General features: G+C 41.7%; 1 protein-coding gene across 1 annotated transcript in view; it reads left to right on the forward strand.

Moving 5' to 3' along the window:
* Positions 1–12857: 12857 nt before the first annotated feature.
* LOC120856137 (enoyl-CoA hydratase domain-containing protein 2, mitochondrial) overlaps positions 12858–16604 on the forward strand; it is a 31908-nt gene continuing 28161 nt past the window's right edge. Inside the window, exon 1 of the mRNA XM_040231172.1 lies at positions 12858–13099. Within this exon, the coding sequence (XP_040087106.1) occupies positions 12967–13099 (133 nt within the window). The 5' untranslated portion in view covers positions 12858–12966. The remainder of the gene's footprint in view (positions 13100–16604) is intronic.

Genomic DNA, 16604 nt, shown 5'->3' on the forward strand with positions numbered 1-16604 from the left:
GAATGGGAAAGACTAGAGATCTCTTCAAGAAAATTAGAGATACCAAGGCCACATTTCATGCAAAGATGGGCATAATAAAGGACAGAAATGGTATGGACCTAACAGAAGCAGAAGATATTAAGAAGAGGTGGCAAGAATACACAGAAGAACTGTACAAAAAAGATCTTCACAACCAAGATAATCACGATGGTGTGATCACTCACCTAGAGCCAGACATCCTGGAATGTGAAGTGAAGTGGGCCTTAGGTAGCATCACTATGAACAAAGTTAGTGGAGGTGATGGAATTCCAGTTGAGCTGTTTCAAATCCTGAAAGATGATGCTGTGAAAGTGCTGCACTCAATATGCCAGCACATTTGGAAAACTCAGCAGTAGCCACAGGACTAGAAAAGGTCAGTTTTCATTCCAATTTCAAAGAAAGGCAATGCCAAAGAATGCTCAAACTACCGCACAATTGCACTCATCTCACATGCTAGTAAAGTAATGCTCAAAATTCTCCAAGCCAGGCTTCAGCAATATGTGAACCGTGAACTTCCAGATGTTCAAGCTGGTTTTAGAAAAGACAGAGGAACCAGAGATCAAACTGCCAACATCCACTGCATCATCGAAAAAGCAAGAAAGTTCCAGAAAAAATCTATTTCTGCTTTATTGACTATGCCAAAGCCTTTGGCTGTGTGGATCACAACAAACTGTGGAAAATTATGAAAGAGATGGTAATACCAGACTACCTGACCTGACTGTTGAGAAACCTGTATTCAAGTCAGGAAGCAACAGTTAGAACTGGACATGGAACAATAGAGTGGTTCCAAATAGGAATAGGAGTACGTCAAGGCTGTATATTGTCACTGTGCTTATTTAACTTCTATGCAGAGTACATCATGAGAAACGCTGGGCTGGAAGACGCACAACCTGCAATCAAGATTGCTGGGAGAAATATCAATAACCTCAGATATGCAGGTGACACCACCCTTATGGCAGAAAGTGAAGAGGAACTAAAAAGCGTCTTGATGAAAGTGAAAGAGGAGAGTGAAAAAGTTGGCTTCAAGCTCAACATTCAGAAAATGAAGATCATGGCATCTGGTCCCATCACTTCGTGGGAAATAGATGGGGAAACAGTGGAAACAGTGTCAGACTTTATTTTGGGGGGCTCCAAAATCACTGCAGATGGTGACTGCAGCCATGAAGTTAAAAGACGCTTACTTCTTGGAAGAAAGGTTATGACCAACTTGATAGCATATTCAAAAGCAGAGACATTACTTTGCTAACAAAGGTCCATCTAGTCAAGGCTATAGTTTTTCCAGTGGTCATGTATGGATGTGAGAGTTGGACTGTGAAGAAGGCTGAGCGCCGAAGAATTGATGCATTTGAACTGTGGTGTTGGAGAAGACTCTTGAGAGTCCCTTGGACTGCAAGGAGATCCAACCAGTCCATTCTGAAGGAGATCAGCCCTGGGATTTCTTTGGAAGGAAGGATGCTAAAGCTGAAACTCCAGTACTTTGGCCACCTCATGCGAAGAGTTGACTCATTGGAAAAGACTCTGATGCTGGGAGGGATTGAGAGCAGGAGGAGAAGGGGACGACAGAAGATGAGATGGCTGGATGGCATCACTGACTCGATGGATGTGAGTCTGAGTGAACTCCAGGAGTTGGTGATGGACAGGGAGGTGTGGCGTGCTGTGATTCATGGGGTCGCAAAGAGTCTGACATGACTGAGTGACTGAACTGAACTGAACTTAACTGCAGAGCAACCTGGAGCCTTTACAGTGTAGACTGGGAAAGCACACACTGGGAGCAGAGGGCAAAACCCAGTGTGGCCCAGACACTACAAACACTCCCCACACACGCCAGTGATATTTGTTTGCAGTGTTCCTCCCTCCCCGCAGCACAATTGAACAAGTGAGCATAAAGGATCACCTTAGCCCCCTTGTGTCAGGGCAGAGTTTAGATACTGAAGAGAGTTGCAAACAGAGGAAGCCAAAATAAAGAATAGGAAGTACTTTGGAAGTGACAGGTGCAACAGATTAAAACACTGTAGTTAGCATTGACTACATTGGAAGGGACCTATTTGAGAAGAAGTATAAGCTGGAACAAGGAACTATCTGAAACTGAACTGACCCCACACTGCCCTCAACCGCTCCAGAGAAATCCCTAGATATATTTTACTAATATCATTTTTTAATTTTTTTATTTTTAAGTTCTTTATTACTCCTTTAATTTTCATTTTTTAAAACACACTATTACCTTGCAACAAAAAGACCCTATTTTTAAAGCAAATTTCACATATTTCTTTTTATAGCTTTTGTGATTTTATTTTTTTTTAAATATTGTATTTTTGAGAGTCTAACCTCTACTCTAGATTTTTAATCTTTGCTTTTTGGCATTATCAATTCTGTACTTTTAAGAATCCCATCTTCAGTGCCCATTTTTACCTAAGAGTGTGATTACTGGCTTGATTGCTCTCTCCCCTTTTGACTCTCCTTTTTCTCCCCCAGATCACCTCTATCTTCACCCTCCCCCTTCTCTTCTCTCCTTAACCCTGTAAATCTCTTTGGGTATTCCAGGCTGTGGAGGACACTTAGGGAACTGATCACTGGCTAGACTGGTCTCTCTCCTTTTGATGCCCCCTCCTCTCCTCCTGGTCACCTCTGTCTCCTTCCTCCCTCTTCTCTTCTCTATGGAACTCTGTGAACCTCTCTGACTATTCCAGACTGTGGAGACCAAACAGGAAATTGATTATTGGCTAGCTTGCTCTCTCTCCTTTTGATTCCCCCTCTTCTCCTCCTGGTCACCTCTATCTCCATCCTCCCTCTTCTCTTCTCTATGGAACTCTGTGAACCTCTCTGGGTGTCCTCACTGTGGAGAATCTTTTCACCATCAACCTAGTTGTTTTATCATCAGTGCTGTATGGATGGAGAAGTCTTGAGGCTACTGTAACAATAAGACTGAAAGCCAGAGGCAAGAGGCTTAAATCTAAAACTTGAGAACACCAGAAAACTCCTGACTCCAGGGAACATTAATTGACAAGAACTCATCCAAAAGCCTCCATACCCTACACTGAAACCAAGATCCACCCAAGAGCCAACAAGTTTCAGAGCAAGACATACCAAGCTAATTCTCCAACAATGCAGGAACATAACCCTGAGCACAAAAATACAGGCATGCAAAAGTCACACCAAACCCATAGACACCTCAAAACTCACTACCGGACACTTCATTGCACTCCAGAGAGAAGAGATCCAGCTCCACCCACCACAACACCAATGTAAGCTTCCCTAACCAGGAAACCTTGACCAAGCCACTCGTCCAACCTCACCCACAGGAATGAACCTCCACAATAAAGAGGAACCACAAACTTCCACCATACAGAAAGGCCACCCCAAACACAGCAACCTAAACAAGATGAAAAGGCAGAGAAATATTCGGCAGGTAAAGGAACATGATAAAAGCCCATCAAACCAAACAAAAGAGGAGGAGATAGGGAATCTACCTGAAAAAGAATTCAGAATGATAGTAAAAATTATCCAAAAGCTTGAAAACAAAATGGAGTTACAGAAAAATAGCCTGGAGACAAGGATTGAGAAGATGCAAGAAAAGTTTAACAAGGACCTAGAAGAAATGAAAAACAGTCAATCAATAATGAATAATGCAATAACTGAGATCAAAAACACTCTGGAGGGAACCAACAGTAGAATAACTGAGGCAAAAGACAGGATAGTGAGGTGGAAGATAGAGTGGTGGAAATAAATGAAGCAGAGAGAAAAAAAAGAATTAAAATAAATGAGGACAACCTCAGAAACCTCTGGGACAATGTTAAATGCCCCAACATTCGAATCATAGGAGTCCCAGAAGAAGAAGACAAAAAGAAAGGACATTAGAAAATACTTGAGGAGATAACAGTTGAAAACTTCCCTAAAATGGGGAAGGAAATAGCCACCTAAGTCCGAGAAACCCAGAGAGTCCCAAACAGGATAAACCCAAGGCAAAACACTCCAAGCCCAATATTAATCAAATTAACAAAGACCAAACACAAAGAACAAATATTAAAAGCAGCAAGGGAAAAACAACAAATAACTCACAAGGGGATTCCCATAAGGATAACAGCTGATCTTGCAATAGAAACTCTTTAAGCCAGAAGGGAATGGCAGGACATACTTAAAGTCATGAAATAGAAAAACCTACAACCCAGATTACTGTACCCAGCAAGGATCTCATTCAAATATGAAGGAGAAATCAAAAGCTCTACAGATAAGCAAAAGCTCAGAGAATTCAGCACCACCAAACCAGCTCTTCAACAAATGCTAAAGGATCTTCTCTAGACAGGAAACACAGAAAAGGTTTATAAACTTGAACCCAAAACAACAAAGTTAATGGCAACAGGTTCATACTTATCAATATTTACCTTAAATATAAATGGGTTGAATGCCCCAACCAAAAGACAAAGACTGGCTGAATGGATACAAAAACAAGACACCTATATATGCTGTCTACAAGAGACCCCACCTCAAACCTAGGGACACATACACATTGGAAGTGAAGGGCTGGAAAAAGATATTTCATGCAAATGGAGACCAAATATTCATATCAGATAAAATAGACCTTGAAATAAAGGCTGTGAAAAGAGACAAAGAAGGATATTACATAATGATCAAAGGATCAATCCAAGAAGAAGATATAACAATTATAAATATATATGCACCCAACATAGGAGCACTGCAATATGTAAGGCAAATGCTAACAAGTATGAAAGGAGAAATTAATAGTAACACAATAATAGTGGGAGACTTTAATACCCCACTCACACTTACGAATAGATCAACTAAATAGAAAATTAGCAAGGAAACACAACCTTTAAATGATACAATGGACCAGTTAGACCTAGTTGATATAGAGGACATTTCACCCTAAAACAATGAATTTCACCTTTTTCTCAAGTGCACACGGAACCTTCTCCAGGATAGATCACATCCTGGACTATAAATCTAGCCTTGGTAAATTCAAAAAAATTGAAATCATTCCAAGCATCTTTTCTGATCACAATGTGGTAAGATTAGATGTCAACTACAGGAAAAAAAAAAAAAACTGTTAAAAATACAAACATACAGAGGCTAAACAACACACTTCTGAATAACCAACGACTCACAGAAGAAATTTAAAAAGAAAGCAAAATATGCATAGAAATGAATGAAAATGAAAACACAACAACAACCCAAAACCTATAGGATTCAATAAAAGCAGTGCTAAGGGAAAGGTTCATAGCAATACAAGCCCACCTCAAGAAACAGGAGAAAAATCAAATAAATAACCTAACTCTACACCTAAAGCAACTAGAAGAAGAAAAAATGAAGCACCCCAGGATTAGTAGAAGGAAAGAAATCATAAAAATTAGGGCAGAAATAAATGAAAAAGAAACAAAGGAGACCAAAGCCAAAATCAACAAAGCTAAAAGCTGGATCTTTGAGAAGATAAATAAAATAGTCAAACCATTAGCCAGACTCATCAAGACACAAAGGGAGAAGAATCAAATCAACAAAATTAGAAATGAAAATGGAGAAATCACAACAGACAACACAGAAATACAAAGGATCATAAGAGACTACTATCAGCAACTAAATGCCAAAAAAATGGACAACTTGGAAGAAATGGACAAATTCTTAGAAAAGTATAACTTTCCAAAACTGAACCAGGAAGAAACAGAAAATCTTAACAGATCCATCACAAGAACAGAAATCAAAACTGTAATCAGAAATCTTCCAACAAACAAAAGCCCAGGACTGGACGGCTTCACAGCTGAATTCTACCAACAATTTAGAAAAGAGTTAACACCTATCCCACTCAAACTCTTCCAGAAAATTTCAGAGGAAGGTAAATGTCCAAACTCATTCTATGAAGCCACCATCACCCTAATACCAAAACTAGACAAAGATGCCACAAAAAAAGAAAACTACAGGCCAATATTACTGATGAACATAGATGCAAAAATCCTTAACAAAATTCCAGAAAACAGAATCCAACAACATATTAAAAAGATCATACATCATGACCAAGTGGGCTTTATCCCAGAGATGCAAGGATTCTTCAATATTTGCAAATCAATCAGTGTGATACACCACATTAACAAATTGAACGATAAAAACCATATGATCATCTCAATAGATGCAGAGAAAGCCTTTGACAAAATTCAACATCCATTTATGATAAAAACCCTCCAGAAAGCAGGCATAGAAGGAACATACCTCAACATAATAAAAGCCATATATGACAAACCCACAACAAACATTATCCTCAATGGTGAAAATTGAAAGCATTTCCCCTAAAGTCAGGAACAAGACAAGTATGCGCATTTCCTAATACTATTCAACATAGTTTTGGAAATTTTAGCCATAGCAATCAGAGAAGAAAAGAAATAAAAGGAATCCAGACTGGAAGTTCAGTTTAGTTTAGTTTATTTCAGTCGCTCAGTCGTGTCCAACTCTTTGCGACCCCATGAATCGCAGCACGCCACACCTCCCTGTCCATCACCAACTCCCGGAATTCACTCAGACTCACCTCCATCGAGTCAGTGATACCATCCAGCCATCTCATCCTTGGTCGTCCCCTTCTCCTCCTGCCCCCAATCCCTCCCAGCATCACAGTCTTTTCCAATGAGTCAACTCTTCGCATGAGGTGGCCAAAGTACTCGAGTTTCAGCTTTAGCATCCTTCCTTCCAAAGAAATCCCAGGGCTGATCTCCTTTAGAATGGACTGGTTGGATCTCCTTGCAGTCCAAGGGACTCTCAAGAGTCTTCTCCAACACCACAGTTCAAAAGCATCAATTCTTCAGCGCTTAGCTTTCTTCACAGTCCAACTCTCACATCCATACATGACCACTGGAAAAACCATAGCCTTGACTAGACAGACCTTTGCTGGCAAAGCAATGTCTCTGCTTTCCAATATGCTATCTAGGTTGGTCATAACTTTTCTTCCAAAGAGTAAGCGTCTTTTAATTTCATGGCTGCAGTCACCATCTGCAGTGATTTTGGAGCCCCAAAAAATAAAGTTTGACACTGTTTCCACTGTTTCCCCATCTATTTCCCACGAAGTGATGGGACCATATGCCATGATCTTCATTTTCTGAATGTTGAGCTTGAAGCCAACTTTTTCACTCTCCTCTTTCACTTTCAGCAAGAGGCCTTTTAGCTCCTCTTCACTTTGTGCCATAAGGGTGGTGTCATCTGCATATCTGAGGTTATTGATATTTCTCCCAGCAATCTTGATTGCAGGTTGTGCTTCTTCCAGCCCAGCTTTTCTCATGATGTACTCTGCATAGAAGTTAAATAAGCACAGTGACAATATACAGCCTTGATGTACTCCTTTTCCTATTTGCAACCAGTCTGTTGTTCCACGTCGGGTTCTAACTGTTGCTTCCTGACCTGCATATAGGTTTCTCAACAGGAAGGTCAGGTGCCGGGGTCCAGCCCCTGCAGGATCCAGGGAAACCCGAAGGAGAAACTGCGTCAGTGATTGATTTAGAGAGAGAGATAGTTAAGAATGTTGTAGATAAGAAAATAGAGGAGAGAAGAAAAGAGGCTGATGTTCCTTGGTTTATACAGAAAATCAATAAAGTCTCAAGACAAGAGACTTGCACCATCTACATGAGGCCACAGATGCCCTCCCGGTCTCCCGAGGGAGTGAAGGTGCAGGACGCCTTCCCGTTCAGGTCTTAGAAACCCAGGCAAATAAGTAGACACGGTGGATCTCTGTACTCCAGATGGGAACTAGCCTGAAAGAGAGTAAGAGGAGGAAAATGATTGACACGAGGAGATCAAGCTGCTTTGATGAGCGAGATCCATAGCTTTATTTTTAAATGGTACTTATATACTTTTTTTGTACATAGAGGGAAATGAAAGATGCAAGGTCATACAGAGTCAGCCCAACATTCCAGCAGTTTTTGCCCTTATCGAAACCATGATTTTTTCTGCATACCTTTCTCACAAATGATGTTGTGTACAGTATCTTCTGGCCTTTGAGGCCTGTGAACATTTTATGACCCTCTTTTGATAAAGGCTGCTCAACCAGAAAACTTATTTTCCTCAAAGTGTTTTTTCTTTATATTTCTAATCTATGTCAGCCTCAGAAAATGCCAAACAGAGTTACGTTTTTCACAGAGCAAAGGTGCAGTGAGTTACAAGAAAGAACCAATTAGCTCAAAAGTCTGATATGGTTAAATTCAAGTCTACACTTGTTTTTCTAGCATTCTCACTATGTTAACTAATGCATTCCCAGGTCCACAGTGGATAAGAGATATGGGAACTTAGCAACAAGCATTGGCCCAGTAATGAAATCCTACATCAGCACTACTCTAATAACTTTTAACTCTTTCAAAGGCTCTATGTTTTAGGCTTTCCGTGCCTCTCACAGTTGGGAGGCTGTAAATAATCACATGCATAGCTTTAAGAGTCTGGATATACCTGCCAAGCAAGCTAGAATGTTAACAGAGGGGGTTTGATTTGAAATATTTCTCTCATGTCCAGGAGACTTATTAGCTATACCCCTAAGTTGATTTTTTCCAGAAAAAGTTGGTCAGGGTTAGCCCCCTGTTAATGTCAGAGGAGTTGGTGAAAGTCAGGAAACAGTAAAACAGACAGATTCTGGTTTGGGGGTAGATGTTCGAGAAAGCCTAGGGAGCCCCTTGAGTTCTGAAGCCTTGCTTAACAGTTCTCTTCCACATGACCTTGTCATGGGTGGGATCTCCCGTGGTGGCTCCTGGCAGTCAGGTAGTCTGGTATTCTCACCTCTTTCAGAATTTTCCACAGTTTATTGTGATCCACACAGCCAAAGGCTTTGGCATAGTCAATAAAGCAGAAATAGATGTTTTTCTGGAACTTTCTTGCTTTTTTGATGATCCAGTGGATGTTGGCAATTTGATCTCTGGTTCCTCTGTCTTTTCTAAAACCAGCTTGAACATCTGGAAGTTCATGGTTCATGTATTGCTGAAGCCTGGCTTGGAGAATTTTGAGCATTAGTTTACTAGCATGTGAGATGAGTGCAATTGTGCAGTAGTTTGAGCATTCTTTTGCATTGCCTTTCTTTGGAATTGGAATGAAAACTGTCCTTTTCCAGTCCTGTGGCCACTGCTGAGTTTTCCAAATGTGCTGGCATATTGAGTGCAGCACTTTCACAGCATCATCTTTCAGGATTTGAAATAGCTCAACTGGAATTCCATCACCTCTACTTGCTTTGTTCATAGTGATGCTTTCTAAGGCCAACTTGACTGGAAAAGAAGAAGTAAAACTCTCACTGTTTGCAGATGACATGATCCTCTATATAGAAAACCCTAAAGACTCCACCAGAAAATTACTAGAGCTAATCAATGAATATAGTAAAGTTGCAGCATATAAAATTAACACACAGAAATCCCTTGCATTCCTATACACTAACAAGGAGAAAACAGAAAGAGAAATTAAGGGAACAATTCCATTCACCATTGCAATAAAAAGAATAAAATACTTAGGAATAAATCTACCTGAAGAAATAAAAGACCTATACATATAAAACTATAAAACATTGATGAAAGAAATCAAAGATGACACAAGTAGATGGAGAAATATACCATGTTCATGGATTGGAAGAATCAATATAGTGAAAATGAGTATACTACCCAAAGCAATCTATAGATTCAATCCAATCCCTATCAAGCCACCAACGGTATTTTTCAGAGAACTAGAACAAATAATTTCACAATTTGTATGGAAATATAAAAAACCTTGAATAGCCAAAGCAACCTAGAGAAAGAAGAATGGAACTGGAGGAATTAACCTGCCTGACTTCAGGCTGTACTACAAAGCTACAGTCATCGAGACAGTATGGTACTGGCACAAAGACAGAAATATAGATCAATGGAACAAAATAGAAAGCCCAGAGATAAATCCACGCACCTCTGGGCACCTTATCTTTGACAAAGGAGGCAAGAATATACAATGGAAAAAAGACAATCTCTTTAACAAGGGGTGCTGGGAAAACTGGTCAACTATTTGTAAAAGAATGAAACTAGAACACTTTCTAACACCATACACAAAAATAAACTCAAAATGGATTAAAGATCTAAATGTTAAGACCAGAAACTATAAAACCCTTGTAGGAAAACATAGGCAAAACACTCTCTGACGTAAATCATAGCAGGATCCTCTATGACCCACCTCCCAGAGTAATGGAAATAAAAGCAAAAATAAACAAATAGGACCTAATTAAACTTAAAAGCTTTTGCACAATGAAGGAAACTATAAGCAACGTGGAAAGACAGCCCTCAGAATGGGAGAAAATAATAGCAAATGAAGCAATTGACAAAGAATTAATCTCAAAAATATAAAAGCAACTCCTGTAGCTCAATTCCAGAAAAATAAGTGACCCAATCAAAAAATGGGCAAAAAAGCCATTAAATTGTAATATTTAAAATTATTCAATTAAAAATAAAGAAAGTTTAATGAGGAATAAATTAAAACAAGAAAAAAGTGTTGAAATGACTCAAATGTTCATCAACTGGTGATCGAATAAATAAAACATACAATGCAATATTATTCAGCCATCAAATGAATGGAGTTCTGATACATGCTATAACATGCCATAACTCTGAAATGATCATGATAATTAAAAGAAGCCAGGCACAAAAGGCTGCGTATTACATTATTCTGTTCATGTGAATGAATATGTCACTGACTAGGTAATTCTCTAAAGGCAGAAAATAGAGAAATGGATGCCAGGGCCCAGATGAAGAGGGAAATGGAAAATGTCTGTCAACTGGATAGTGTTTCCTGTTAGAGTGATGAAAATATTCTAGAATGAGGGAGTGGTTATGGTTATGCAACCTATAAAGAAATAACAAATCAATCAATAATACAGTTAACTGCTAACAAACACATGAAAAGATGCTCAAGATCATTCATTATCAGAGAAATGCAAATCAAAACCACAATGAGGTACTATCTCACGATGGTCAGAATGGCTGCTATCAAAAAGTCCACAAACAATAAATGCTGGAGAGGGTGCAGAGGAAAAGGGCAAGGTTTTTACACTGTTGGTGGGAATGCATACTAGGACAGCCATTATGGAGAACAGTGAGGAGATTCCTTCAGTTTAGTTCAGTTCAGTCACTCAGTCGTGTCCGACTCTTTGCGACCCCATGAATCGCAGCACACCAGGCCTCCCTGTCCATCACCAACTCCCGGAGTTCACTCAGACTCACGTCCATCGAGTCCGTGATGCCATCCAGCCATCTCATCCTCTGTCATCCCCTTCTCCTCCTGCCCCCAATCTCTCCCAGCATCACAGTCTTTTCCAATGAGTCAACTCTTCACATGAGGTGGCCAAAGTACTGGAGTTTCAGCTTTAGCATCCTTCCTTCCAAAGAAATCCCAGGGTTGATCTCCTTCAGAATGGACTGGTTGGATCTCCTTGCAGTCCAAGGGACTCTCAAGAGTCTTCTCCAATACAACAGTTCAAAAGCATCAATTCTTCGGGGCTCAGCCTTCTTCACAGTCCATCTCTCATATCCATACATGATTACTGGAAAAACCATAGCGTTGACCAGATTCCTTAAGATACTGGAACTAAACTGCCATATGACCCAGCAATCCCACTGCTGGGCATGCACACTGAGGAACCCAGAATTGAAAGAGACATGTGTACCCCAATGTTTACAATAGCCAGGACATGGAAGCAACCTAGAAGTCCATTGGCAGACAAATGGATAAGAAAGCTGTGGTACATACACACAATGGACAATTACTTAGCTATTAAAAAGAATGCATTTGAATCAGTTCTAATGAGGTGGATGAAACTGGAGCCTATTATACAGAGTGAAGTAAGTCAGAAAGAAAAACATCAATACAGTATATTAACACATATATATGGAATTTAGAAAGATGGTAACAATGAGCCTATATGTGAGACAGCGAAAGAGACACAGATGTAAAGAACAGACTTTTGGATTCTGTGGGAGAAGGCGAGGGTGGGAAGATTTGAGAGAATAGCACTGAAACATGTATATTATCATATGGAAATAGCTCGCCAGTCCAGGTCCGATGCATGAGACAGGGTGCTCAGGGCTGGTGCACTAGGATGATCCTGAGAGATGGGTTGGGAGGGAGGAGAGAGGGGGATTCAGGATGAGGAACACATGTACACCCATGGCTGATTCATGTGTGTATGGCAAAAACCACCACAATATTGTAAAGTAATTAGCCTTCAATTAAAAAAAAAAAAAAAAAGGATTCTATCACCAGACTCTAGCCAGGGTCCTCTGAGCCCTCTTCTCTACTGGGCTTCAGCCTCCCTTAAAGTAGTGAGAACAGATTTTACAAGGAGAATGAAGGAATAAGGAAGTGGGTGAGCCAGGACTGTGGACAGTCGGGGAAGTGAAAACTTACAAAATACAGAGTGGGGTTAGTCCACATGGGACTCTTCTAGGTTTGCTGTCCCTTCTGCAAGCTTAAGCTCCCTCAGAGACTGGGAGATAGGAGCCTTACCTTCAGGTATTGGCTGGAACAAGACCTTTCGGCAGTCTTTAGTTTTCTCAGGCAGGCACTTTAAAAAGGGCTAGAGTCATCCTAGGGATGTGTCCTTGAGCTGTTAGAAACTATGTTAAGAGTTCATGCTGGACATTTCTCTTTTGCAACAGTGTATTACTGAGTAAAATCTGTTCTCACTACTTCAGCTTTCAGCTTTCTTTATCTTTGGCACTTGTCACTTTTATTACCCGCGCTTTACAGATGAAAATTTTGGCACTTAGGAGATTGGCAGCCTTGTCCTAAAGCACACAGCAGAGCCGGGCTTTCTCCTTACCCGTGTCTTCCGGTTTTCTACAGGCTCAGTGAGCCGCGCAGGGCTCTCGGCCCATAGGAGGAGCAGTTTGTAAAGGCCTGGAGCAGAGCAGTGAGCTTTCAGCGGGAGGTGGTGGTGGAGGGCCGAGTGGCCCGTTCCCAAAGTGGGCCCCCATGCTGCGCGTCCTGACCAGCACCCTGCGCTTTCCGCGCCCCTGGAGGCCACTTGAGACCCGCGGCTGCTCCTCCAACGCAGGGGCTGCGGGCCGGGAGATCCAGGTGTGCGCTCTGGCGGGTCCAGACCAGGGTAAGTGCCGAGAGACCAGAAGGTGGCTGGGGTGAGCTCCGGCTGGCTGAGAGGCAGGCCTGGCATGCCTGGTGCTGTTGCCCGGTACGGCCCATGGCCAGCACTCCCACTACAGGCAGGCAGACTGAAACTGATCTCAGAGAGAGAAAGCAGTGAGTGGTCCTGAGAAAGAACTTAGGTTCCCCACCCAGAAATTGAACCTGGGTAGCCTGGATGAAAACCAGGAATCCTAGCTGCTAGACCACCAGCAGGGAGAGGCAAGAAGGAAAGCAGACATTTGAAAACAAGAATGTTTCAAGGAGGCAAAGACTGTAAAAACAGGTACAAAGCTTACTATTACAAACACAGCACAACGTATGGGAGAGCAACAGAGAAGCAGTTATATTTAAGTCAGAAAAGCTAGGCCGAAATACACACCCAGAGAAAGGTGGCCTCTAAAACGAGGAGGAGGCCAGTAAAGAGGTGAGTTAAATCACTTATAGAGGACAGCCTTTGGGTCTTTATATATGGCAAATTATCTTGTTTCTTCACACCTGACTGGTCCTAGGACCTCCCCAACATGCCTGGGCAACTTTTTGCTAAGATGGATCCCACTGCAGAAACTTATGAGGGTGTGTCCACGCTTACTAAGGGGTGGCAACCACCCTTTTTGATCCCTAAAAAGCCTTCCTGCACATGTGTAGACAAGGACATTTTTCTTGACCTCAGGGGTGATCATCTTACCTGTTTATTCCAGCAGAGCTCATTTACTGACACTAGCTTTGTCCTTGGCGGGTCTGGGTGAGAAGCTTCAGTTTTACTCCACTGATAAACATCAGCTGTCTGGCCCAGGGGCCCGTCTATCTCCTACCCCAAAACCAGTAAGGGGGAGGCAGGTTGCTCAGTGTGTTTGAGGATTGGACCCCAAAGTTCCTGCATCCCAGCAGAGGCTCCCCTGGCCTAAATCCTTTGGTAGGTGACCACCTTACCTGCCGCCCCCACTGTAATTGTGAAGGGATTCTGTGTCAATATTGGTCTCCTCAGCCTCAGATTTAGTGGCCTGGGGCTGTGAGGAAAGAGAAGGGACTTGTTCAAGGGTAGAAGGGTAGCAAGCCCACCCCCAACTACAGCTTTAAAATGCCTGATTTTCCTCCCAGGCTGAGCGTCCTGGCAAGGTTCCAGTGGGCTGGGACAGCTGAGCCCATTCCAGTTTGGCTTAGGGTGTCCCGCCTCCTGGAGAGGAGGAGCTGAAGAGCGGGGAGGGGAGGGGAGAGAGGAGAGGCCAGGAGGAGTGCTTGGCGCCCTCCTGTGCAATTGCCCTGCTGCTGCTGTGTGGAGTCCTGCTGACTCAAGGGAAGTTCATGGCAGTCACTGGCAAGAGCACCCTGATTGAGCCTTGTGTTGGGTTTTCTCGGTCGTGTTATATTTTGTTTTGTTTCTGTTTGGGGGTAGTGTTACTTGTGAAGGAGGGTGAAGGGCAGTGATTGGACTTTGCACTCAGTGGCATTCCCCTGTCTGCTATTGTGTCACCAGCTGGGCAAGTTCCTCTTGTCTTTACTTTCTCCCCCGGACCAACCCCTCTAACCTTCCCCACATTTAAAGTAGCACCGTGTCCAAGTGTTAGTTTACACAGATTGTATTGTTCTAGGCATCTCATATTTCTTCTTTTTTCTTGCTTGATACTAAGTTGAAGAGCTGTTGAAGAACTGTTCCTTGCTTCGTGATATTGCATACCGTTCCCTACATACATCCCTCACTTTTGATGGACATGAAGAGGCTTCTGGCGTCCAACTACCTCACTTGGTGAGAATTCTCTGGCCATGTGGGATGGCTAGGGCTAGAGAATACCCCAGTTGCTCTCATGCGTTGTTCACTGCCAAACGGGCAACAGTGTTTGCCTTGAAATAGCTATAACTATTCTCCCAACTTTACAGATCAATAAACCGAGGAACAGAGAGTTTAAGCAACATGAACCAGGTCTGATTTTAAAACCTGTGTTCTCAACTATTAATGGACATCACTATTCTTCTAGTAATTAGAGACGAAGAACACAGACTTGGACATTAGTTGAAAAATTATCATGGCTCACTTGTAGATAGGAGAATTTTTTTATCCAGAAATAACAAGTATCACAGTAATCCAAGCCTGTGACCCAACCACTAATGCCAAAGAAGCTGAACAGTTCTATGAAGACCTACATGACCTTCTAGAACTAACACCAAAAAAGATGTCCTTTTCCTCATAGGGGACTGAAATAGGAAGTCAAAAGATACCTGGAGTAACAGGCAGGTTTGACCTTGGAGTACAAAATGAAGCAGCACAAAGGCTAACAGAGTTTTGCCAAGAGAATGCACTGATCATAGCAAACACCCTATTCCAACAACACAAGAGCTGACTCTTCACATGGACATCACCAGATGGCCAATATAGAAATTAGACTGATTATATTGTTTGCAAACACAGATGAAGAAGCTCTATACAGTCAGCGAAAAAAAAAAGACAGGAGCTGACCTTGAATCAGATCATGAACTCCTTATTGCAAAATTCAAAATTAAATTGAAGAAAGTAGGGAATACCACTAGGCCATTCAGGTATAACCTAAATCAAATCCCTTATGATTATACAGTGGAAGTGAGAAATAGATTCAAGGGATTAGATATGATAGGCAGAGTGCCTGAAGAACTATGGATGGAGGTTTGTAACACAGTACAGGAGGTGGTGATAAAAACCATCCCCAAGAAAAATACAAATAGGTAAAATGGTTGTCTGAGGAGACCTTACAAGTAGCTCAGAAAAGAAGAGAAGCAAAAGGCAAAGGAGAAAAGGAAAGATACACCCATCTGGATGCAGAGTTCCAGAGAATAGTAAGGACAGATAAGAAAGGCTTCTTAAGTTAACAATCGAAAGAAATAGAGGAAAATAATAGAATAGGAAAAACTAGAGATCTCTTCAAGAAAATTGGAGATACCAAGGGAACATTTCATGCAAAGATGGGCACAATAAAGGACAGAAATGGTAAAGGACCTAACAGAAGCAGAAGATATTAAGGAGAGGCGGCAAGAATACATAGAACTGTACAAGGTCTTAATGGCCCAGATAATCATGATGGTGTGATCACTCACCTAGAGCCAGATATCCTGGAACGTGAAGTCAAGTGGGCTTTTTAGGAAGCATTACTACGAACAAAGCTAGTGGAGGTGATGGAATTCTAGCTGAGCTATTTCAAATCCTAAAGGATGATGTTAAAGTGCTGCACTGAGATGCCAGCAAATTTGGCAAACTCAGCAGTGGCCACAGGACTGGAAAGGGACAGCTTTCATTCCAATCCCAAAGAAGGGCAATACCAACGAATGTTCAGACTACCACACAATTGCATTCATTTCACATGCAAGCAAAGTAATCCTCAAAATTCTCCAAGCCAGGCTTCAACAGTATGTAAACCGAGAACTTCCAGATATTCAAGCTGGATTTAGAAAAGGCAGAGGAACCAGAGATCAAATTGCCAATATCCACTGGATCATCGAAA

This window comes from Oryx dammah, unplaced genomic scaffold (genome assembly GCF_014754425.2).
Source record: "Oryx dammah isolate SB20612 unplaced genomic scaffold, SCBI_Odam_1.1 HiC_scaffold_28, whole genome shotgun sequence".
In the NCBI taxonomy this organism is placed as follows: Eukaryota; Metazoa; Chordata; class Mammalia; order Artiodactyla; family Bovidae; genus Oryx; species Oryx dammah.